The 23,541-nt window shown below is 58.6% G+C and overlaps 1 protein-coding gene across 11 annotated transcripts in view; it reads right to left on the bottom strand.

The window, feature by feature from the left end:
* TRAK1 (trafficking kinesin protein 1) overlaps positions 1 to 23,541 on the bottom strand; it is a 184,339-nt gene that overhangs the window by 23,399 nt on the left and 137,399 nt on the right. For all 11 annotated transcript variants that reach the window (XM_058288550.2, XM_004478326.5, XM_023584596.3 and 8 more), the window contains 8 exons: positions 12,924 to 13,000; positions 8,313 to 8,429; positions 5,980 to 6,080; positions 5,077 to 5,185; positions 3,283 to 3,361; positions 2,243 to 2,373; positions 1,560 to 1,634; positions 892 to 1,029 (listed from right to left, as the gene is read on the bottom strand). In XM_058288550.2, the coding sequence (XP_058144533.1) occupies positions 892 to 1,029; positions 1,560 to 1,634; positions 2,243 to 2,373; positions 3,283 to 3,361; positions 5,077 to 5,185; positions 5,980 to 6,080; positions 8,313 to 8,429; positions 12,924 to 12,974 (801 nt within the window). In that variant the 5' untranslated portion in view covers positions 12,975 to 13,000. The remainder of the gene's footprint in view (positions 1 to 891; positions 1,030 to 1,559; positions 1,635 to 2,242; positions 2,374 to 3,282; positions 3,362 to 5,076; positions 5,186 to 5,979; positions 6,081 to 8,312; positions 8,430 to 12,923; positions 13,001 to 23,541) is intronic.

The raw sequence follows: 23,541 nt of genomic DNA, 5'->3' as shown, positions 1-23,541 counted from the left end.
TTCCTACACCGTCCGCTCCTCCCTCACCAAGGGCGAGCTCTCAAAAGCTCTTCTCTCCTCAGACGGAATTTGGTATTTCATCAAAAGATGGAAATAGAGTCTTAACATAAAGGATTTGGGGGCGCTCCTTCTTCAGTCTGTTTGTCCGTCCATCCATCCCAACACGGTGCCTATTAAATGTCTACGGTACATCACACCAAGCACCACGCCAGGTGAAAGTGCTCAAGAGCGGGAGAGGCGGACGTTACTAACTTTCCTTCCAGGGGCTTCCGGCCACTAGAAGCAGCTCAGCGAGTACCAGGTCACTAGGCAGGACAGGGAAGTGGCCGGCCGAGGGCCCGCCTGCCCGGCTCCCAACACGGACACGCAACTTCCTGGAAAACCCCCTTCTCAAGCGCGTCCCGCGAAGCCCAAACGCGAGCCCACTCAGGCCGGGGCTGAGGCCGCCAGGCTGCGGGGAGAGCAGGCGGGACCGCAAGGGCCGCCCACGCGTGGATGCTTCTGCCGCCACCGACGCAGGAGCCACCGGGAGAACGAGCAGGAGGCAGGCCGAGAACGGGGACGCTCTGGGCGGCCGGGGACTCTGAAATGCCCCCGTGAGGCCACAGCGTGCGGTCAAACAAGGTCAGGAAAACAGCATCGCCCCCGCCCCGGGCACCTTCGAGCTCCTGCCACACCGACCCGGGGCGGGTCAGGGGACGACGCAAAGACCCGGCTCGTCTTGGCGAAGACACCACCAGCTCGGCACCCGCGGCCTCGATGCAGACCCCAGCCGCAGAACCAGCAGCGGGCCACAAAGGCGTAAGGCCCGCGTGGACGCCAGGCCCGCCCCCGGAGAGCCCCGCTGCCCCCGGAGAGCCCCGCTGCCCCGCGGTGGGGGCCCCAGCTCACCATGGGGAAGAGGCCCAGCGAGTGGTACCGCCGGGAGGAGGCGCTGGGCACGGCCTTGTTGCGCAGGTTCTTGAGCTCCTCCTGCGCCTCGTGGAGCATCTCCATGCACTCCGCGTACTTGTCTTCCAGCTCACGCAGCTACGGGGCCGGAGAGGCGCAGGTGACCGCCCGGGCGCCTGCCGCAGCCCCCGCAGCCCCAGAACTGGCGCCGGGGGCCTGGGCCAAGCACCGGGGGCCTCCCGGCCTCGGCCCCTTGGCTTTTCTCTTACTTGGGGCAAACTTAAGACCCAGAAACACCTCTAAAATAACAGGGGAAAGAACATAGAAATAAAATAACAGCGGGCGACTGAGACAGACACTAACAGAAACCAGGCGTGAATGTGCCCGCACGAGGGCCCCGTTTTAACCCGGGGATGCCACGTCCTGCGTTACTCCGATCACAGAAGGTGAATCGGGCGCGAGCACGCAGCCCTGGGCTGGGGAACCTTCTAGGCGCTCACAGCCAAGAACGGCGTCAGCGGGCTGAGAACCTGGAAGTGCCCACGGGTGAAATTTAACATGAGACGGAAACGCGGCCGAGTGGTCAAGCCGGACGTGCCCAACGCCAGCGTGAGGAGGCCGACCGACCCACATTGGGACGGGCCCCGACACCAGGAGGACACACTCACCTCGGCCGTGAGCTGCCGCTGCGCATCCTTGGCGGCCCCCAGGTGCTGGACGAGCTCCTCGTTTTCCACCGCGCACTAGGATGTGCCAAAGATAAACGCTCTTCTCGTTCACAATACCTGAAGTCTCACTTTCCCCCTATTACCTGATTTGTTATCTCAGCACATTCTACAAGGAGGCTTCTTATCTCATATGGGAATAAAATCCATTTCTAGATAATCTGAGGGCAAAGCTTTTTCCTAGCTCGATACGCTCTGCAGTGCATCTCCCCCTCCAGAAGATAAGCTGCTGCCCTCTGGAAACATCTCACATCATGCTCGCAGCAAAGGCCCAATATGGGAAACTGCTCCCTGCTACTTCATCTTAAATATAAAGGGATATCGTTCCACTGCAGGACTTAGCAGGTGCTGCTGTGCAAGACAGAACGCTGGACCAGATGTCCACGCACCGTATTCCCAAACGCCAGCCCTACAGCGCCCTTCATAACGGCTGCTGTGAGTTTTCAGCTGGTTCCTTGCCGTGCAGGTTAAGAGGGACTCTCAGCAACTTGGGGCAACGAGTTTCATACTAAGGAACCCGCTAGGTGACTTCTCCGAAGAGACAGCCGGGCTCCTAAAACACGGAGCTACAGGGCCCCGTCCTGTGGATAAGTGCCCCCAACCGAGCCGCCGTGACGAAGACTCACGGCTTTCGCCTTCTTCTGCAGATCCACTATTTGGGACAGCAGGTGCGTGATCTCCTCTTGCTGGCGGGCGGCATCTTCCGTCTTCTTGGCCAGTTCCTCGGAGATGCTGGCAATCTGGACGTTGGCATCCCCTTTGCCCAAGAAATGAAATGACAAGCGTAAGCCCGGAAGCGACACGTGCAGACCCAGAGAGAACGGTATCTTTATCACAAGGTGGGGGGGGCACAGAGCACGGAGAGAAGGAACTCGTGGTTCCCACCTGGCTGGACGCAGAGCAAAGTGGCTGCTTCTGAGGGCAGCGAGCCACCAGGACGCCCCTGGGGATACCCGGGTGTGGGGCGGGGCCTGGCCCCCCAACCAGGGCTGCCCCTCCAGACAGATGAGTCAGGATCCACAAGGGGCTGCACCAACGAGGGCGCATCTCGCTGATCCCCACACCCCAGCACAGAGCTCTGACATCAGCCCAGGAAGGCGCCGGTGCCAGCGCATGGCAGGACTCCCGGGGCATTGCCAGCCCTCTCCGGGGGTGCAGCTCATCTCACTAGGTCCACAGCGTTCCGTTCACTCAGCATGTTGCCGACATTCAAGACTGTTCTGTTTGCCCCTTCGGCTTATCTCAACTTGTAAACTTACAACGGAGTGGGTGGAGGGAAGTACTTATTTGCAAAGTTGGGAACTCTGGCATCAACTTTCACAAGTCCGATGTCTAGAAAGGAGCTTTCCACCCCTTGAAGGCGGGCCACTCTAGCTGGGCCTAATTTAGGAATTAAACGACCTCAATAATCCAGGAAATAAACCAGCTTACGTTCAATACCCGTCTCACAGGGGAACCGAGGCAATCGACAGCACCTGACCTCATGAAGGCAGGTGGGGTTTCCGCTCCGCGAGAGGGGGGGTCTCCAGTTTCAAGAGAAACGTGACGGGGCCATGGGCCGCGGGACACTGGGTTTATCCAGGGTGGTGCCAACTGCCTGACCACGAGGATGGCAGGCACGGGAGGGCAGAGGGGGGGAGGGAGGAGGGCCGAGGCCGGGACCTACTCAGCTCCTTCACGCAGTCGCTGACCAGCTGCTGCTCCTTCTCCTCGTAGGTGATGGTCTCCGTCTTCAGCTGGCAGGCCTGTGGACGCGGGCGGGTCACCTGAGTGCTGGCCCTCTGGGTCATCCCGCCCCGCCACCCACCACCTCCTCAGGTGTGGAAGGTCAGCCGAATTCAGGTTGGTTGGTGGGACTTGGATTCTGGGATCTGAAAAGCTGACGCCGCCCACCACCGGGCACCACTCAACGCGACGCGCCCAAGAGCCAAACCCCTGCCGCTGAAACCGTCACTGCAACAACGAGCGTCTGTCCGTCTGTTCCAGCCTCTGCTGCGACCCTACCAGTGCCACCCACCACGGGCTCCAAGGATGACCACAACAAGAATGGCTGCCCGGGCTGCACACTCAGTCCCTGCCAGGTTCCCGCAGGAGCGGACGTCATCTTCAGCTCCGCAGGAACGGGGCACAGCGGGAAAGCGGGAAAGTCCAGAGGCTGGGAGCTCTCAGGGCCCTGGCAGATGCGGGGGCAAGATGGAGCTCTGCAGGCCCTGAGACGATGCCCAGTGAGCGAGGAGGTGCCAGGCTGGGGTCAGGGCCTCAGCGTGCCAGGGCCCCGGGCCGGAGCACGAGCTGCCTGAGCAGATGGGTGCCCCGGGCCCTGTGGTCTGGGTTCTGTCACCGCCTGGCACAGAACCTGTGGCGGACCTCCAGGTGGCTCTGGAGGAAGAGCTGGAAGAGGTCTAAGGCCCTAACCTTTCCTCGCACGGAGAAGGACCTGGCTCCTGGGCAAGTCCAGCACAAGGCTCTAGCCGAGTGGGTGGGCCAAGGCAACCCGCACTGGCTGCTGGAGGGGCCCCTGAGGTCCTGGGCCAGCTCACGGGGGCACGGGGCCACACACGCCCCAACCTGAGCAGGGGGGATGCCCCTGCCCGGGAGCACATGCTTCTACCTGGGAGCACGCACCTTTACCTGGAAGCACACACCTTTACCTGGAAGCACGCATCCCTGCCCAGGAGGACATGTTTCTACCTGGGAGAATGCATGCACCCCTGCCTGGGAGCACGCGCCTCTGCCTGGAGCACACACCTCTAGCTGGGAGCACGCACCTCTACCTGGAGCACACACCTCTACCTGGGAGCACACACCTCTACTTGGGAGCACATGCCCCGCCCAGGAGCACACACCTCTATCTGGGAGCATGCACTTTTACCTGGGAGCATGCGCCCCTGCCCAGGAGGACATGCTCCTGCCCGGGAGCACGCGCCTCTACCTGGGAGCACACACCTTTACCTGGAAGCATGCGCCCCTGCCCAGGAGGACATGCTTCTACCTGGGAGCATGCACCCCTGCCTGGGAGCACACACCTCTACCTGGGAGCACACACCTCTACCTGGGAGGACACACCTTTACCTGGGAGGACACACCTCTACCTGGAGCACACACCTCTACCTGGGAGTGTGCACCTCTACTTGGGAGCACACGCCTCTACCTGGAGCACGTATAAACGCACTGATAATCAAGACAAACAACTCAATGCAGACGTACCCAAGGGCAAGCACCTGCTTTGTCACCTACTAACCAGTGGGGGCTGGGGACCAGAACAGCCACCAGCCAAGGTCCTGGTTTCCCAAGAGGAGAACCAGAGCGACACGCTTTCCGCTCTGCTGGGAAGAGTCTACTCTGAGCCCTGTGCCCTGAGGCAGTGCCAGCACGTGACCGAGGACACGGCCGTGTGCTAAGGCCCCGGGGAGAGGCCACCACGGCCGCGGGAGCTGCCCGGCGTGGGAGAGCACAGCACCTCTGACCGCAGGACAACGTTCTCCTCCTCGAGGTCCTTCAGCTTCTTCTGGAGAGAATCCAGATGGAAGTAATTCTGGACTGAGGAGGACGACTCGTTCCTCTTCAACCTCGGGAGGAAGGACACGGAGTCATGGCAGACGTTTCCTCCCTCCCCCCGGCAAGCCCTGTGGAGGCCCAGAGAGGGGCTGCCCGAGGAAAGTTCCGGAAACGTGCAGGCGTGAGACAAGCCATCGGGCAGCTCCCGAGCCCCAGGAAAACGACACCCACCAACACAAGCGTCACTCTGGACCCGGCCCAACCCAATCCTCTGCCCAGTCCGCAGTCGCCCTATCACCTCGGACGTCAGGGGAGTCGATTCTGTTTGAAGCCTTCCCAATCCCAGACGCCTGGGACTTCATCTTTATGATGCGCTTCTACGCGCCAAGAACTGTTTTAAGCACGTTAAGTGCTTGGCGTGCGTTAGCGCCACGTCCACAACCCCGTGATGAGGTGCTATTACTGCTCCCGTTAGGAAGCAGGTGGAGTAACTTGGCCAAGGGCACACGGCAGTCGTCACAGAGCCACAGGGGCTCTGCTGACCCGTGGCAGCCACCCCCCTCTGTCCCAGCCTCAGCCCCTCTGGTCTCCCCGCGCGGCAGAGCCCACTCTGTCAGCTATCGAGGCGCCCAAGCAAACGCCGCGAGATCCTCACTCTCAAACCCAAACTGACAAATGGTAAGGCCCAGGCAGGGGCAACCAGAGCAGCTGCCCTTCCAGCGCCCACTCAACAGAAAGCTCCCCGCGTGGGTGCTCGGGGCCCCTGGCCCGGCTGAGAGGCCGGCACTGCCGGCAAGGGCGCGCCTGCGCAGCCGCCACGTCCGGCCCGGCGGGCACCTGGCAGCACAGCCCTCCGGCGACTTACGGGGTGGAGCAGGCGGACTCGGGCTCACTCTCTTCCGCGGCGCTGGTGTAGAACTGCAGCAGCTCGTCCTTCATGGACAGCTCGTGTCGGAGCTGGGACACCTGAAAGGCAGGGCCGGGCGTCCCTCGCCTGCTCACATACGCTCTGCTCAGCGACAGATTTGTTTGAGTTCTCCAAATAAAAGTGAAGACATTTAACTGATTTTGTGCAATTTGGAGAAAATGAGGTGTTGCGTCTGAGACCACCAAAGAGAAAAAAATAATAATTTTGACAGAAATCCCCTCTGCCTAAATTGGTAATTTTTATTTTGGTAAGGAGCAAGGTTAGGAGGGACTAGAAGGCTCCAGAAGAGACTAGAAGGTTCTAGAATGAGGGCTAGGGGCACTAGACAGCTAATGAGCTTTGGAAATAGCCAGATGACCAGGCTGGGAGATAGCCAGTGAAATGTCATGTTACCAGATAAAAGAGGAGGCCATTCCCTTCTGCCCAAACCAAACCCACCTCGGGAAGCAGATATGGCTCAATGGATAGAGCGTCCGCCTACCACATGGGAGGTCCAGGGTTCAAACCCAGGGCTTCCTTGACCCGTATGGAGCTGGCCCATGCGCAGTGCTGATGCACGCAAGGAGTGCCGTGCCGGGCCGGGGTGTCCCCCGCGTAGGGGAGCCCCATGCGCAAGGAGTGCGCCCCATAAGGAGAGCCACCCTGTGTGAAAAGTGCAGCCTGCCCAGGAGTGGCGCCGCACACACAGAGAACTGACACAGCAAGATGATGCAATAAAGAGACACACAGATTCCTGTGCCACTGACAAGAACACAAGCAGACACAGAAGAACATACAGTGAATGGACACAGAGAGCAGACAACTGGGCGGGGGGGGGGGGGGGGGAGAAGGAGGGCGGGGAAGCAGAGAGAAAAAAAAATCAATCAAATCAATCAATCAATCATTTGCTGAATTAAACCCACCTAACAACAGCCTCTTGGCAAGGCTGGCTCCGGCGGGCAACTGCGACCAGCTCGCCCGTCCACAGCCTCGGGCCGCCCCACCCTAGGGCTGAGAATGCTCCCAGCTCCCGGCAAGCACTGCCGGACCCTGATCCTCCTGGACAATCACTAGTAGGACGTCCAGAGGCAATGCCAGGCGCCACTCACACCGACCACTGCGAGGCCGGCCTGAAATCACCACTACTGATGCTGAGGTCTGAAATGAACTGGCTAGCCCTTTCGCCATTCACTACCAAGGAATACGGGACCAGCCCAGGAAGCAAGAATTCCAGTTTCTGCTCTAATTCTCCATTTCTCGCCTGATTTGCGGTCTACAGTTTATTCCAACTTCCCCACACGACATAATGTACGATGTTTTCCACGGAGAAGTAAGTTCTACAGGCACAAAGGCTTTAGCTCCGACACCTCGACGGATAGCTGAACGATGTGCCGAGGGAGAACATATCCCAGTTTTCAGACTCAAAGCCTTTCGAGAAAACGGGGCACTCCCCTTCCCAAAGGGCAGGAAGCTCTTTGTGGGGGGCTTGGACGTCCCAAGCAAGGGCGGCACCGTGGAGAAGCGGCCTGCGTCGCTGACGGGGACCCCTGCGCCCCTGGAAGGCGGCGGCGCTCTGCCTCGTCCATAAAGCCAGACAGGCACGCGCCTGGAGCGGCTTTAAGTGAGGAGAGCTCCGAAAGGAGGACCCCGCCCCGCGGCAAGGACGCTGCTCAGAAAATAAGGAAGCGGGTGAAGCTCCCAGGCAGAGCGCGGGGAAGAGAACACGGGCCGACGGGAGCGGCCCCTCTCTCACTGCGGACGTCCCATCAGCCAAAATTCTCGTCATGAAAACAACAGGGCTGCCATGCTGGAAATGCGCGGCCAGTCGTCTCGCTGGAAGGCTGCGACAGCGACTGCGCGATCGCACCCTGCCTCCTCGTCCGCCGGCCCTGCCGCGCCCCACGCTGACCCACGCTGACCCACGCGCCCCACCTCATCCCCACCCATGTGCGCTCTGGCCAACCGCCGGGCGCCGTCATCAGCCGAGATCCTGGACTGAGACGAGGGCCGTGGCCGGTCCAGCACCCAGGCCTGCCCGTGAGGCCGGGCACGGCTGAGCGAGCCTCGTTCCCCACCGGTGCCCCCAGTCCCGGCCACCTGAAGGGGAGGAAGGAGGCACGTTGAGCCAGAGGCGCTGCAGGATGGCGGCTTTCGCCACCGGAATGGCCCCAGAGGGCAAGCAGCTCCGGCTGGGGCTCGGGCGCTCCCTCGGGCGGGCGACGGTTGGCCTGGGGCCCCATCATCTCAGGCCACCTGCCCGCGCCTTCCACACCTCGCCACCAGCCCCTCACCTCCTCCCGGATGTGCTCCACCTGCTCCTCCAGCAGCTCGTTTCTCTCTGTGAGCGTTTTGTTCTTCTTCAGCAACGACTGGCCGATCCGAGCGGCCAATTCCAAATCCCGTTCTTTCTATGGAAGCAAGAGAGCAGGAGTTTAAAAAACAAAATGCAAGAATGTGCTTCCTGAAGGAGCCAACCAGCGCTCGGTGCCAGAGAAGGAGAATTAAACGAGGACACTTAGAAATGAAGGAACAAACAATTCTTTGCCCGAGCTGGGCCTGACACCTGGGCAGGGAAGCCATACGGCCGTGAGGACGCGTCTTAGGTCCGAGTGCGAACATATATGGCAAACAGGAAAATGCCAAGCAGCGTTTACCCCTGGGATACAGGATACAAGTCGTTCTTTTATGCCCCGGGAAACGTGCACAGGGGCTCTCGCTCTAACTGCCCGCTGTCTCAGCTACGCTTTGCCTAAAAAGTTGCTAACTTGTGCCACAGCCTGTGAAGACTCGCACTGATGACACCCGGTCAGAAAGCAGCCGCCGCTCGCCGGCAGCTAACTCGCCTCGTCCACCCACTTCAAGGGAAAGAGCAAGATGGAGCAGGGGTAACCGGCTCGTAACCACGGAGTCCCAAGCTTGGCCCGAAGGCAACGCTGAACAGGAGCACGCCAGGCTTGGCCACGGAAGCCACGGAAGCCCCTCTGCCCGCCGGCCGAAGGCTCGGCTCTGGCATCCTGTGCAAATTCCCGGGCGCGGCGGGCACGCGGGCCAAAGCAAGCGGGCAGAGGACGGCACTGACGCCCGGGAAGGCTTGCACGGGCGCTGGCACGTGCTGGCCTGGGTGCAGTCGGGGCACCTGGACTTTACCTGGGAACCCAGCCCAGTTCCTGAGAAAGGCAGTAAAACTCAGACAGGATTCCTACCCGGACACGGCAAGCCTGGTACTCTGTGTAAACCAGAGACTGCCGCTCTGGGAGCGTCTCAGAATGAAACCAGGCTCAGCAAAGGGCCACCCGAGAAACAGCCCGACAACTTTCCAGCAATTCCAACATTTCAGAAAGACAAGCACAGGGAAGCAGACGTGGCTCAACCACCTGGGCTCCCGTCTACCATATGGGAGGTCCAGTGTTTGATGGCCAGGGCCTCCTGGTGAGGGCGAGCTGGCCCACGTGGCGAGCTGGCCCACGCTGAATGCCGCCGTGCACAGGAGTGTCCCCCTGGGCGGGAAAGAGGGCCAGCGTGGGAAAGCTGCCCCGCACAGGAGTGCGGGACAATGCTGAGAGCTGGCACAGCAAGATGACGCAACAAGAGACACAAAGGAGAGGAAAGAAGATGTAGCAGAACAGGGAATTGAGGTGACGCAAGAGAGTGACCGCCTCTCTCCCACTCTGGAAGGTCCCAGGATTGGTTCCTGGAGCCGTCTAATGAGAATACAAGCAGACACAGAAGAACACAGAGCGGATGGACACAGAGCAGACAACGGGGGGAAAAGGGGGTGGGAATAAATAAATCTTCAAAAATAAAAAAGTCAAGCACATACCATTTATACAGACACGCGCTTAGGAAATGAGCTGGGGGCTGGGGGGCATTCGTGCAGAAGGTACCCCCTTAGAAGCCCACCCTGCACGTCCCAGCAGACCGCCTTGCTCTGCTGGGTGCACCTGGCACCACGAGCTCACCCCCCTACCCAGGACCGCAAGCGGCACCCAAGATACAGGGCCCAGCTCGTGGTTTTAAAGTGAAAAAGCCCCACGACCGTGGACTAACCACGTCAGAGAAGCTAAGCAGAGCAGCGGACACCGCAGCCAAACGCGCCGGCACACCCGGCAGAGGGCCAGGCTTGGCACGCCGCCACGCAACCCCCCACAAGTCTCGCGCTCGCGGGCCCAGGTCCCTCTCGGGAAGAGGAGGGGATGGCGGGACCTGCTCATGGGGCCGCCGGGAGGATGGCCGCAGCCACGTGCAGGACGCCCACTCTCACGAGAATGGCAGCACGGGCGGGTGCCAGGGGAGGCCGCTACCTCCAAGGCTGAGGGAGAGACCCCCCAACAGCCACCCCCCCGGAGTCGTGTCACCTCGTGCAGCTGACGGAACGAATGGGCCGCACCGGGTGTCCGTGGGGACAAGCGAGGCCTGTGGCCGAGAGGCCAGGAACGGACAGAGGTGGCAGGAGGAGCGAGGGGCCGGGCGGAGGGGAGGAAGCCCGCGGGGGCGAGAGGCGGCTGCGGGAGCACGGACGGGCGTGCGGCGCGGGCGCCACGGTCCTGAGGCCGGGCCAAGGCCAAGGCCACCCAAGAGGCATGGGGTGGCGCCGCTGCAAGGCCAGTGCGTGGACTAAACCCCGCTGCCGAGGCTGTCGGTGCGAGCAGTGGCGCCGGGGTAAAAAGAAGGCAGGGCGCAGGAGAGTCGCCAGCCTCCATGGCGGCCTGGAGACGGCGGCGAGCGGACGCTGGGAACGCCTGCACCTCCAAGCCGCAGAAGCCGCACCACCGGGCGAAAGGGGGCACAGAGGGGCCGGCAACACACTCGAACACCGTGGTGCGCCCAAGCTGCCACGGGGCCATGCCAGCCACCACGATGGCAGCAACTGCGGCGCCCCGACAGGCCCTGCGCCCTCGTGCCTCCGCCCCAGCTGCCCTGGGGGCTTCAACGCCCCCGCCTGGGGCTGCGACTCCTGCCCCCGCTCAGCTCCACCAGGTCTGCAGCGGGCGCCGGCCTGGAGGGAGCGGGGGCTGGCCTGGGGGGAGCGGGGGCTGGCCGGGGGGAGCGGGGGACAGCCTGGGGGGAGCGGGGGACGGCCTGGGGGGAGCGGGGGACGGCCTGGGGGGAGCGGGGGACAGCCTGGGGGAAGCGGGGGGCCGGGTGGCCCTCGGAGCTCAGCAGGAAGCAGAAGGGCCGGCCCTCAAGGCGCACGCGGGGAGGATAGAGGCACAAAAATGGGGTGAAAAACACCGTGCCAGTGCAGTTCCTCCTGCTACCGGGGGACGGAAACGGAACTGGCTTCTGTGCCGCCCACAGCACCCTCCTCATGCCGTGGGCAAGGTGCTGATGACAAGTCACATGACCCAAGGGCATTCTAGACCCCAGAGCGGGAAGAAGGCTCTAGAAATTAGCCCACTTACCTGACTCCGGAATGGCAGGGGTGGGTGGTGGGTGGGGAGGAGGCGGGTGGGCTTATGGCACTTATCAATACTTCCGAAGAGCCTCCGCTCTCCCTAGTCTAGGAGGGGTGGGGACATGAACCTCGCCCGTTTCTAGCACCCTGATGCTCAGCTGCCAGCAGAAGGCTGAGGAGAAACTGAGAACAACAGTCTGAAATATCAGCAGCTCAGCTCATCCCAAGCAGCTTTCCTCAATGCTTCTTGCCGTGCTTATTTTGGTTACCGCAATGCTAACACCGCATAATAATATTCACTACCCTAACATGAGCAAACACTTAAAATATATTAGGAAGACATGAGTAATTATGCATTTTTCTGACATTTTTGTATACATTTAAATGTGCTGTTAGAATACATTTGGGGGAAGCAGATGTGGCCCAACCAATTGGGCTCCCGACTACCATGTGGGAGGTCCAGGATTAATGCCCAGGGCCTGCTGGTGGAGGCGAGCTGGCCTGCAGGGAGAGCTGGCCACGCCAAGTGCTGCCCCGCGCAGGAGTGCTGCCCCACACGGAGAGCTGGCACAGCAAGACGGCACGACAAAAAGAGACACAGAGGAGAGACAATAAGAGACACAGCTGACCAGGGAGCTGAGGTGGTGCGAAAGAATGATCACCTCTCTCCCACTCCAGAGGGTCCAGGATCTGTGCCCAGAGCCGCCTGATGAGAATACAAGCAGATACAGAAGAAGACACAGCAAATGGACACAGAGAGCAGACACGGGGGGAATGGCGGGGGGGAGAGAAATAAATACATAAATAAATCTTTAAAATATATATATATATTTGGGGAAGCAGATGTGGCTCAACCAATTGGGCTCCTGTCTACCATATAGGAGGTCCAGGCTTCGATACCCAGGGCCTACTGGTGGAGGCGAGCTGGCCCACATGGGGTGCTGCCCGTGCAGGAGTGCTGCCCCGCACGGAGACCTGGCGCAGCAAGGTGGCACAACAAAAAGAGACACAGGAGAGACAATACGAGACGCAGCAGACCAGGGAGCTGAGGTGGCACAAGGGACTGAGCACCTCTCTCCCACTCCGGAAGGTCCCGGGATCAGCTCCCTCAAGAGAAGACAAGCAGACACAGAACGCACAGCGAACAGACAGAGAGAGCAGACAACGGAGGGAGGGGGTGTGGTAAAGAAAGAAATCTCTTTTTTAAGAAAAGAATATATTTGAAGTTCTGTGTTTTCTTTTTAAAATGGACTTCGGATGTTCCAGCAAATATGTGAATGCAAACATATTTTATGTCGTTAGCGTATACCTCTTAAAACCGAGGGACCGTTTACAGTTACGACTGCGAAGGCCCACAATGACTGCTAGCCTAAAAACAAAGCCATGAAGTTGAGCCTGAGCGGTCCAGCTGCTGAGATGCTCTCTGAGGGAGAAAACGTACATTGTAATCAATAAAAGCCACAACAATCAAGCATAAGGACGGTCGTTCCTTCCCCCGAACACTTACCTCCTCGAGAAGACGAGTGACAGCGTCTATGTCATTGTATGTTTTAGTCATCTGGCCAACTCTTTCAGCACATAAAACTGGAAGAAATAGAAACGACAGTGAACGTACGGCCCTGCCAAGCAAACGGCCAACCCGGTACCGCGGCCAAGGGCGGCAGAGGCCCCTGGCTTGACCAAGGCCAGCCCACACCACGTCCACCGCCACGGGTTTCCATTTCCCAGGCGCGGCCGGGAGCGCCAAGCTTCTGGGGAGAGTGCTTTCTAATTCCCATGGAGGCCCGATGGGCGTGTGCATCGCATGTGCATGTGCCAGTGCATATGTGCACACACCCGTGCTTTCCAATTCCTATGAAGGCTTAATGAGTACGCACATGTGCACATGCTTGTGCATATGTGTGTGCACCCATGCTTTCTAATTCCCATGGAGGCTTGGTGGGCATGTGCACACACATGCACATGCTTATACATATGTGCACACCCATGCTTTCTAATTCCTTTGAAGGCTTAATGAGTATGCATGTGTGCATGTGCACATGCTTGTGCACATGTGCGTGCACTCATGCTTTCTAATTCCTATAAAGGCTTGATGGGCGTGTGCACACGTGTGCACATGCTTGTACATATGTACACTCACCCATGCTTTCACATGCACATATTTGGACGTGACACTGAGGGTGTGACGCTGGGGTGCAGTGGGCTCCGGCTGCACTTCAACCCAGCGCGTGGAACGGGGGTCTGCAGCGCAGCCAGGCCTGAGGGTCTGGATCCCACCGGCCCTTCGGACAGACCACACGCGTGGAGCAGGCTCCTTCAGAAAGCAGCTCTCGGTCTAACTCATAACAGCGAGAGCTGGGAACGCCATCAGGGCAGGGGGACAGAGGTTTCTCAAGCGCTCACCAAGAAGACAGCTGCTGTGCGTGCACAGCGAATATTTCATTGCATGTTTAACTGCGCGTGGTCAGAGAGACTGTGGAGACCACGTCAGCGCTGCGCGTTTCTGCTCTCCTTCCACGGGGGAAAAGAGCCGTGCAGCTAAAGGAGACTCCAGGCTGCTGAAAAAGCTCAGGGTTCTTTTACTTTATATCAACCAACGGCAAGGAATTGACTCGCAGTTCAACAAACACCAACAAGACAGAATGTGGGGGAGGAGTAAATGTAAACGGATTTTGTACCGAAGCATAAAGCTTTTTTTGAAACCTGCCACTTTTGGGCCAAATAGCAACTTCATAGTAAATCTTTGTCACTAAGACGCTAAAGAATTATGCTGGGAGAGTCGAAGACTCTGGGGTTTTGTGATGACCCAGTTTCAGCAACAGCCCCTGCGATGCCCTGGGGAACTGAAGTGTATCCCTGAGTCAAACCCAGCAAGGAGCACACCGCAAGTGGAACTCAATCAGGCTCTAAATATTTTATGAAATGCAAGTAGAGATCGGCCTAGTGAATGACCTCATAGAAATCTGATCTGTTGGAATGATTTTTCTAGCTCAAGGAGCCTTGAAATCTGGTTCCAAATCTGAAACTCTAGGTCTATACCCTGCCAACACCACGCCAGCCACGCCAGAAGGCTCCTCTTTCCAGCCCGTACCTGACACCTGCACCGCAGGAACCCCCTGCCTGCCAAGGGGCTGCCCGCTCACCCGGAAGCAGTTCTGAAGCCCACTGCCTCGGGCACTGGCCTTCCTTCGCTCTAGACAGAACTGCCAGGGAGGGAAGGCAAGAGAGAGGCCTCCGGGTCGTTTAAAGCAGGATTTAATTTGACGTCGACGGTCTTGCTCAAATTGCACTATGCCAACCAGCTCAAGGTCACGAGAAAGCCTGCAGATGCCCAAGCCACCGTCGGGAACGCACGTCCTCCTGTGCAGCCGGGGTGCTCTGCCACGGCGCAGGGAGGACACTGGCCCAGCCTCGGGGCAGCACCGAGATCCTGCTTCACAACCCAGAGAACGTCCACGCGGGAGCCGACGGCCTGTGCCGAAACCTGCATTCTGCCGCCAGCATCTGCTAGTGCTCTTTGAAGGTTCCGCTCCTCTGCTCTCCCGGGAAATAGAAAACCGGGCTACACTGAACTTATCCGGCTCTGTTTCACCCCAGAATACTAGAGAACAAACTTCAGAGTTGCTTTTTCTCTAGCACTGTATTAATCAGATACTTGCACTTGAATTTTTAAGCTAATTTTAAAAGATGAGATCATTGCATTATTTGTGTAATCATGTGGAGATAACCTGTGCAGCACAGAGAGGCTGTATACCCCTTAGCCGGTTTTCCCCCAGCTGGTAACATTTTGCAAAACTTCAGTTTAATAGCACATGATGATATCGACCTTCGCACACTCTGCACATCTCACTCCGATGTGGCCCCTTTTACTTGGACTTAGCTGCATGTGTGCACAGGCACGCCTGTATATTAATGTTACCACCTGTGTAGGTCTGTGTACCCACCCACGAGGCTCCCTCACGTTGCCCAATAAATTGCCCACCTGAGCCGGTGCTCACCTATCAGGTGCACAGCCACCGGCCAGAGTGACCAGGCCAGGTGGGCCCAGCCTCAGCCTGCGGGGCAGGGGCTGGAGGGGCTCCGGTAAGTCCAGGGGCCGTGGGGCCTAGCCACAGGGGTCAGACGCGCAAGTGAAAAACTTGAGCACAAGCCATGGGAATGTGTGCTTTATTATTTAAAAAATACAGGGGGGTAGATGTGGCTCAGGCAGTTGAGCACCCACTTCCCACATGGGAGGCCCTGGGTTCAGATCCCCGTGCCTCCTGAAAAAAACAAGCAAACAAACCAAAAAAATAACTTGGGAACCGATGGTGCTCAGTGGTCCAGCACTGGCTTCCCACACAGCAGGGTCCGGGTTCAATCCCCGGCCCCAGGATCTTTAAAAAAAAAATACATATACCCTCAATTTTGGGGGGAAAAAGGGGAAAGATACAGAGATTTACAGTACACAGAAGAAAACCAGGATAGCCATGAAAATATTAACTGGATGGGTTACAAGTTTTTATTTTCTTTCTCATGCTTTTAAAAACTTGCATGCACTAACTTATTCATTCGTTTCATGTACTAGTGGGAAAAATTTGCTCAAAATGTTTTGAGCCTCCTGATCCCGCAGCCTCCACTGAGCCCCAAAGCGAGGCCCTGCTCCCGGCCCACCGCGCGGGACATCTCGCTGGATTCTCAGAGGCACCCTACAGGGCAGGCACTGAGTGAACCCCCTTAGAAATGGGAAACTGAGGCCCAGAGCGGTTAAACGACTGCAAAGAGTGGTGAATGTCTACCAGCTGCAAAGGCAGCATCCGGCCTCTTGGAGCCCCCGCTGCGCCAAGGGGTTTACTGTGTTTTCCGCTAATCCTCACGGGCCATCCACGCGCGAGGAAAGAGGCTTCCAGGCGTGAAGGAGTCCACCAGGGGCTGCACCGGGCCAGCTCCTGCCCTAGGCCAGGGGAAAGGAAGCGGACGCAAGTGCGGCGTGCGTTTAGGAAACAGAGCAGAGGCAGACGCGCTTGGGGTGGCCCCCAGCCCCGGTACTCATCAGACTCAGCCCAGCCACGGGGCCCCCGGCTGCTGTTTGGGGTTTCCTCTTATCAGAAAGGAAGGGGTAGGGTGACACCAGTGAGGCTGGAAAAAACACACCATCCCTTTATTTTATTTTTATTTTTTTATTTATTCCCCCCTTCCTCCCCTCAGTTGTCTGCTCTCTGTGTCCATTCGCTGTGTGTTCTTCTGTGACCGCTTCTATCCTTATCAGCGACACTTGGAATCTGTGTCTCATTTTGTTGCGTCATATTGCTGTGTCTGCTCTCCGTGTGTATGGCGCCATTCCTGGGCAGGCTGCACTTTCTTTCGCGCTGGGCAGCTCTCCTTATGGGGCACACTCCTTGCGCGTGGGGCTCCCCTACACGGGGACACCCCTGCGTGGCAGGGCACTCCTTGCGAGCATCAGCACTGCGCATGGGCCAGCTCCACACGGGTCAAGGAGACCCGGGGTTTGAACCTTGGACCTCCCATGTGGTAGGCGGATGCCCTAACCACTGGGCCAAGTCCACTTCCCACACCGTCCCTTTAAACACACAAGCACCGGCTGCACTTTTCAAGCACCTCCGTTCTAGAGCCACAACAAACTGTTGTCAAGTTTCTCTCTCCACGGAAAGAATTCCACATGGAGGCCCCAGTTCTGACCAAGAGTTCTACCAAGTAAGTTCACTTCCATCCACAAATATGTAAAAAGTAAGTGAATAAGTGAATGAAAAGTTGAGGCGCAGCCGTCCACCTCTGTAACAGGCTAGGATGGCAGCGTTGGGGTCAAATCCCAGAAAAAGCAGCGCACACCTGCAGCACACACACCTCCAGCCCGACCACGCCGGCGTGAAGCGCCCATCACCACGCTCCAGGCTGCCCGCGTGCCTGCCAACGCGACCCGGGGCGGGCAAGCACAGCCCGAGCTCGGCCGGCTCTGCGGCGTCGCGGCACGAAGGTCCAGCCTACCTCCACGATCGGGGCCGCGGAAGGCCTGTCCTCGCCTCACACGGGACCTGCACAGGCGAGCCCGTGAGACCCTCGTGAGGGCTCCCAGGAATCCCTGCCGGGGCACGAGGGCCGCGGGGAGGGGCGACGAGGGCCGCGGGGAGGGGGGGTGCTCATGGGAGATCTGACCTCAGGAAGCGCCGGGGCAGGGGGAGCGTGGGGGGCGCCAGGCAGGGGAGTGGCCAGTGTGCTGGACGAACCCAGCGGGGCGGTGGGGCCAGGGGCCGGGGGGCGGCAGCACCCTCGAGCGTGCCAGGAGGTGGAGCCAAGGCGCGGAGTGTGGGGGTCCAGTGCTCGCTGGGCAGGGCGCGAGAGCAGTCCCTCTGCCTGCTCCGGCCCCCGTGGGGCAGGCAGTGCCCAGCTCAGGAGCAAAAGCACCAGTGACACTGAAGAGCACTGGGCGGGCGCAGTCACAAGCCACAGGCAGGGGCCAACCCGTGGAAACGCCCCTATGTCCCACCGGGGCGGGGGGGGGGTGCAGAATGGGCTGAGATGAGAAGGGGGCTCCTGGGAGGGCAGGTGGAGGAGGGAGAGCAGCCGCCAGGTCCAAGGAGAAGCCCTGGGCTGCTGACCCAGGGGGGCTCGGGCAGCTACTGGGCGGGGTCCTGAGCCCAAGGCCGGCGATGCGGCTCTTGTGCCAAACCAAGCTCCCGACAGTTTTCACCAGCCATCCCAGCAGCTGTTTTCCAGTTCCTGAGCATAAGCAGAGATGCCGGCAAGACATGTTGTGCCAGTCCTGGGCAGAAGCAAGTCCCCGCCCTACGGCAGGGACACCGGGTCGGGGAGCGCAGGTGTGCCTGGAGTTAGGGGGCCTGCCAGGAACCCCCACGGGGAAGGAGGCTGTGGGGAGGGGTGCGGCCCCCAGCAGGGGCAGGAGAGCCGGGCAGGGGCGGGATGGCCAGGCAGGGGCGGGAGAGCCGGGCAGGGGCGGGAGAGTCGGGCAGGGGTGGAGAGCCGGGCAGGGGCGGGAGAGCCGAGAGAGCCACGCAGGGGCGGGAGAGCCGGGAGTGCCACGCAGGGGCGGGAGAGCCGGGCAGGGGCGGGAGAGCCGGGCAGGGGCGGGATGGCCGGGCAGGGGTGGGAGAGCCGGGCAGGGGCGGGATGGCCGGGCAGGGGCGGGATGGCCGGGCAGGGGCGGGAGAGCCGGGCAGGGGCGGGATGGCCGGGCAGGGGCGGGAGAGCCGGGCAGGGGCGGGATGGCCGGGCAGGGGCAGGAGAGCCGGGAGAGCCATGCAGGGGCGGGATGGCCGGGCAGGGGCGGGATGGCCGGGCAGGGGCTGCGGCCAGGAGGCAGGGCAGGCCGGTTGGAGACTGGCGGGAGGCAGCACGGCGGCCTAAGGGCCACGGTAGCTCCATGGTCCCGCGACAGCACTGCTCTCCCTGAGAAGGCCCGGCCCTCACGTCCCGCGTCTGCTCACCAGGCCTGAGAACCTCCCCGACTCGGCCTCAGAGTCCTCAGGACGCCACGTTAAGAGCCTCCCTTCCCACTCACGTGCCACATTGTGGGGGGAAGACTCTCCTGAGGTGGCCGCTCTTAACCTAATTTAATCACGTTTGTCCTGTCAATGTCAGGCTTCCAAACGCATCACAGAAGAACCCTGAAGAGGACACCGCTTCCTCACAGCACAAAATCCAAGTGGGGAAGCCGCTGTGGCTCAATCCGATGAGCTCCCGTCTACCACGTGGGGGGCCCGGGGTTCACGTCCGGGGCCTCCTTGTGAAGGCAGTCTCGCCCCACGTTGCAGGGTGCTGCCGGCCCGCAAGCGCCGTGGAGAGCCGGCCTGGCAAGGTGACGCAACGAAAGGGGAGACCAGCAAAAACGCAGAAAAGCGCACAGTGAATGGACACAGAGAGCAGACAGCAAGCAAAAAGCCGCAAAAGGGGGGGGTGGATTTAAAAACACAAAAACCAAGGGGCCAAGAATGGGCAGATCGTCTGTGCATTCTGGGCTGTCGGACTAATGCGTTGCCTTAATTAGAGTCGTTTCTTAATCACAACAGTGTTTCTTGACTTCTTAAAAAACTCAAGCGTAAAAAAAGTCTCCTCGCCCTTCATCTGCCCCATCACCCCTGTCCTAGTTTCCCAGGCTGCTCAGAGCAGGTCCCGCGTGTTGGCCTAAACAGGGGATTTATTAGCTTCAGCTTCGAGGCCGTGGCGGTGTCCAAATGAAGCCACCTCCAGGCGATGCTCCCTCAGGGTCGGCCACCTGCCCCGTCACCTGGCCGGGCACGTGCAGCGTCCACTGGTCTCCCCCTTTTCTTCCGGGTTCGGTGCTTTCAGCTTCTTGCTCCTGTGCGCCCCTCCCCCCTCCCGCCCTCCTCTTCACTGTTTTATTAAGGACTCCACTGGCATTCAGACGCCCCCGGAGGAGGTGGGTCCCACCTGCACTGAAGGAGCCTCATCAAGGTCCTATGTAAACGTGGGGTTCACAGCTGCAGGAAGGACTGGATTTGAGAACATGTTTTTCTGGCTTCAACCCCCCCCCAGTAATGTATCCTATCTTCTATGCCTCAGCATCAATTATTTAAAATTCAAATTTTGTTTTCTACATTTAATATGGAAACTATAGACACATTGAACAAATTTTCAATAGAGACACGAACCCCCTAGAAGCTGGCACTTGGGTGTCTGAAAAAGAAGGGTCTACGGGAGAGCGGGCTCCGGCTCTTCGCTGTGCCCAGGGCAGCGTGAGAAAGCACCGCGACCTCAGGCCCTGGAGCCTCCTGGAACACTTAGGCCGTCCACCCTGTTCGCAGGGGCAGGGGGAGAGGTCAGAACCTGAGAGCCACGGCCAAAAGGCTTCCACAAAATTCTAAGCGAGTCGGCACTGACGCGAGCGCTGCGCGTCCTGTAAAGCTCTACCTCCAGACTTCTGGACTCGTCGTTGCTCTGCCTACAAACCTTCGCCAGCCAGGCTACTTCCTACAAGAGGCCACTTCCTACAAGAGGCTACTTCCTACAAGAGGCCACTTCGACGTGCGCAACGTACCGCCACCCCCCTCCTGCCAGCCTTGCAGCCCCTGCCCGCTGCCCACCTCGGCTCATCCCTGCCGATGGCGCCACCCTGCCGCGACCCGCCTAGCGTCCCCGCCTGCTCTCTCCCTCAGGGGTGGGGGCCGGCTTTCTCCCGCTGGGGCACAGCCCCGGCTGCCACGAATCCCACCTCCGCTGAGGACGGTCCACCACGAAGCCCAGGCCAGGCCTCAGCCCCTCGGCCCGCCGCCGGCTCTTCATCACAGCGGAGAGCAGCTCCTGCGCCTGCGTTCCTTCCGAAGGCCGAGTCGGTGGGCACTCGTGATGGGGGGACATCGTTAAAAGGCTGCTTTGCATGCAACTCTGGTGAAAGACAGTGGTCACCAGAGGTTGCCTGGAGGGGGAGGAACGGGCAGTTGGAACACGGAGATTTTTCAAGGCACTGGAATTGACTGGAAACCACAACGTAAACTATACACCTTGGCTGGGAGCAATGCCTCAGTGTTTACCCATCACCTGTAGCAAACGGACCACCCAATCGTAAGATGCAGTACTAGGGGAAGACGTGGGAGGGCAGTGCTGGGGTGTACGGGAACCCCTTAGGTTTTCTGTTTGTTTTTAAGGCGATACCAGGGGACTGAATTCCTCATTCACGGGGAACAGGCGCTTAACCCCTGAGCTACAGCCACTCCCCAGTGAGTTGGTTTTTTCGTTTGTTTCGTGTACCTCGTACACGGGAAGCAGGTGCTCAGCCACTTGAGGCACACCCACTCCCTTCCTGGATACTTTTTTTTTATTTTGAGGTACTGGGGCTGGGATTGAACCCAGGACCTCGTATGTGGGAAGCTGGCGCTCAAGCACTGAGCCACATCAGCTCCCCTGAGGTTTTTTTGCCTGTTTGCTTTTGCTTTCAGGAGGCACCAGGGATCGAACCTGGGACCTCCATGTAGGAAGCAGGTGCTCCACTGCTTGAACCACATCCACTCCCTTCCCTTACGCTTTCTTTTTTTTAAGATTTATTTTATTTATTTCTCCTGTTTCCCCCATTGTCTGCTCTCTGTGTCCATTCACTGTATATTCTGTGTCTGCCTGTATTTTTTTATTCTCATTAGGCAGCTCCAGGAATCTGGGACCTTCCAGAATGGGAGAGAGGAGATCACTCTCTCGTGCCACCTCGGCTCCCCTGTTCTGCTACTTCTTATTTTCTCTCCCCTGTGTCTCTTCTTGCATCATCTTGCTGCGCCAGCTCTCCGCGTGGGCCGGCACTCCTGCGCAGCGTGGCTTTCCTGCATGGGGTGGCGTTCCCATGCCAGGCGGCACTCCTGCACGCAGCCGCATTCCCACGTGGGCCGGCACTCCACGTGGGCCAGTTTGCCCTCGCCTCATCGAACCCTGCATCTCCTATATGGTAGATGGGAGCCCAATTGGTTGAGCCACATTCGTTTCCCTCCCTTCTACTTTTTTAAAATTTAAAAAAAAAATTTATTTTTTTCTCTCCCCTCCACCCCCCAGTTGTCTCTGTGTCTATTTGCTGTGTCTTCTTCTTTGTCTGCTTCTGTTGTTGTCAGCAGCACGGGAATCTGTGTCTCTTTTTTTGTTGTGCATTCTTGCTGTGTCAGTTCTCTGTGTGCGGCACCATTCCTGGGCAGGCTGCACTTTCTTTTGCGCTGGGCAGCTCTCCTTAAGGGGCACACTCCTTGCCCATGGGGCTCCCCTACACGGGGACACCTCTGTGTGGCAGGGCACTCCTTGCGCGTATCAGCACTGCACGTGGGCCAGCTCCACACAAGTCAAGGAGGCCCAAGATTTGAACCACAGACCTCCCATGTGGTAGATGGATGCCCTAACCACTGGGCCAAGTCCGCTTCCCGTTCCTTATACTTTTGATGTAACTTTCCTAGAATCTAAAACCTCTTTTAAAATATGGTTTATATATATATATATATATATTTTTTTTTTTTTTAAAGCCTGGAGAAAATAAGAAACCCACTTTTAAAAAGGCTGTTTTGACTCATCTATACAGCAGCAACTCCTGCTCACTGAGCTTTTATCTCAATCAGGCAGATTTACCCTCATACTTTATGAAAGGAAAACTGAGCGCGGTGTTAAGTGTACTGCCTAAGGTCAAACACGCTGTTAACTATAAGAGAAGTAGAAATATGTCCACACAGAGACTTGAAAGCAAATGCTTATAATGTGCCAGCATTACTCACAACAGCCAAGGAGTAGAAACAGCCTGAATGGTCATCAGCCGATTAGTGGATGGACAGATGTGGCCCACCCGCACGGTGGAAGAGTATTTGACCACAAAAAGGAATGAAGAACGGGCACATGCTATATGGCATGGGTGAACCCTGAAGACGTTTTGCGAAGTGAAAGATGCCAGGAACAAAAGACCACCTGTTACATAATTCCATTATATGAAGTGTCCAGAAAAGGCAAATCATAAAAACAGAAAGTAGAGGTGGCAGTCTGAGATTATCGATGAGCCCACAAAAGAGAAAGGTTGTTTGTGAACTGGCCTCCTCCGGGTGTGACGCCCTTTAATACCAGACTCGTGTGGGGCCTCTGATTAAGTTTCCTTGATAAAATTCAGGGCTTCCGACTGGGCTACGGGGTAGCTGGGGTTGAGCCCCTGCCCTTGGTGGGCTGGTAGAAACGGGCGCTCCCTCGGGACACGCGGGAAGAGCGAACACCGTCATGTCTGATCCCGGGCCCCGTGGACAGATGGGCCATTGCCTGATAGCTCAGAGCCGACCTCGGCAAGACGCCGGCGAGAACAGCGCAGCTGAGCAGCGGGGCAGGCCCGGGGGGCCCGGCAGAGGCCGGGGGTCACCTTGTCCAACACGTGGACGCAACAAGGATTAACTGCAAGCAGGCACAGGGGCCACATGGGGGGTGCAAAGGTTCAAACCTGAATTAGGTGCTGGTTTCACAACTCCGTAACGTTACTGAAAATCATTTAATGTCTGCTTAAAATGGATAAACTTCATGGCATGTAAATTACACCTCAATGAAGTTGCTGAGTAACTACGTCACTCTTTAAAGGCTTGCAAACGACCCCATCCCCGTGATGGTAGGAGATAAAACCTCCTTTCACTGTCGCAATCCCTGACTGAGCCCTCCTC

Source organism: Dasypus novemcinctus, chromosome 26 (assembly GCF_030445035.2).
Source record: "Dasypus novemcinctus isolate mDasNov1 chromosome 26, mDasNov1.1.hap2, whole genome shotgun sequence".
In the NCBI taxonomy this organism is placed as follows: Eukaryota; Metazoa; Chordata; class Mammalia; order Cingulata; family Dasypodidae; genus Dasypus; species Dasypus novemcinctus.
This window is presented reverse-complemented; position numbering and strand designations above follow the sequence as displayed.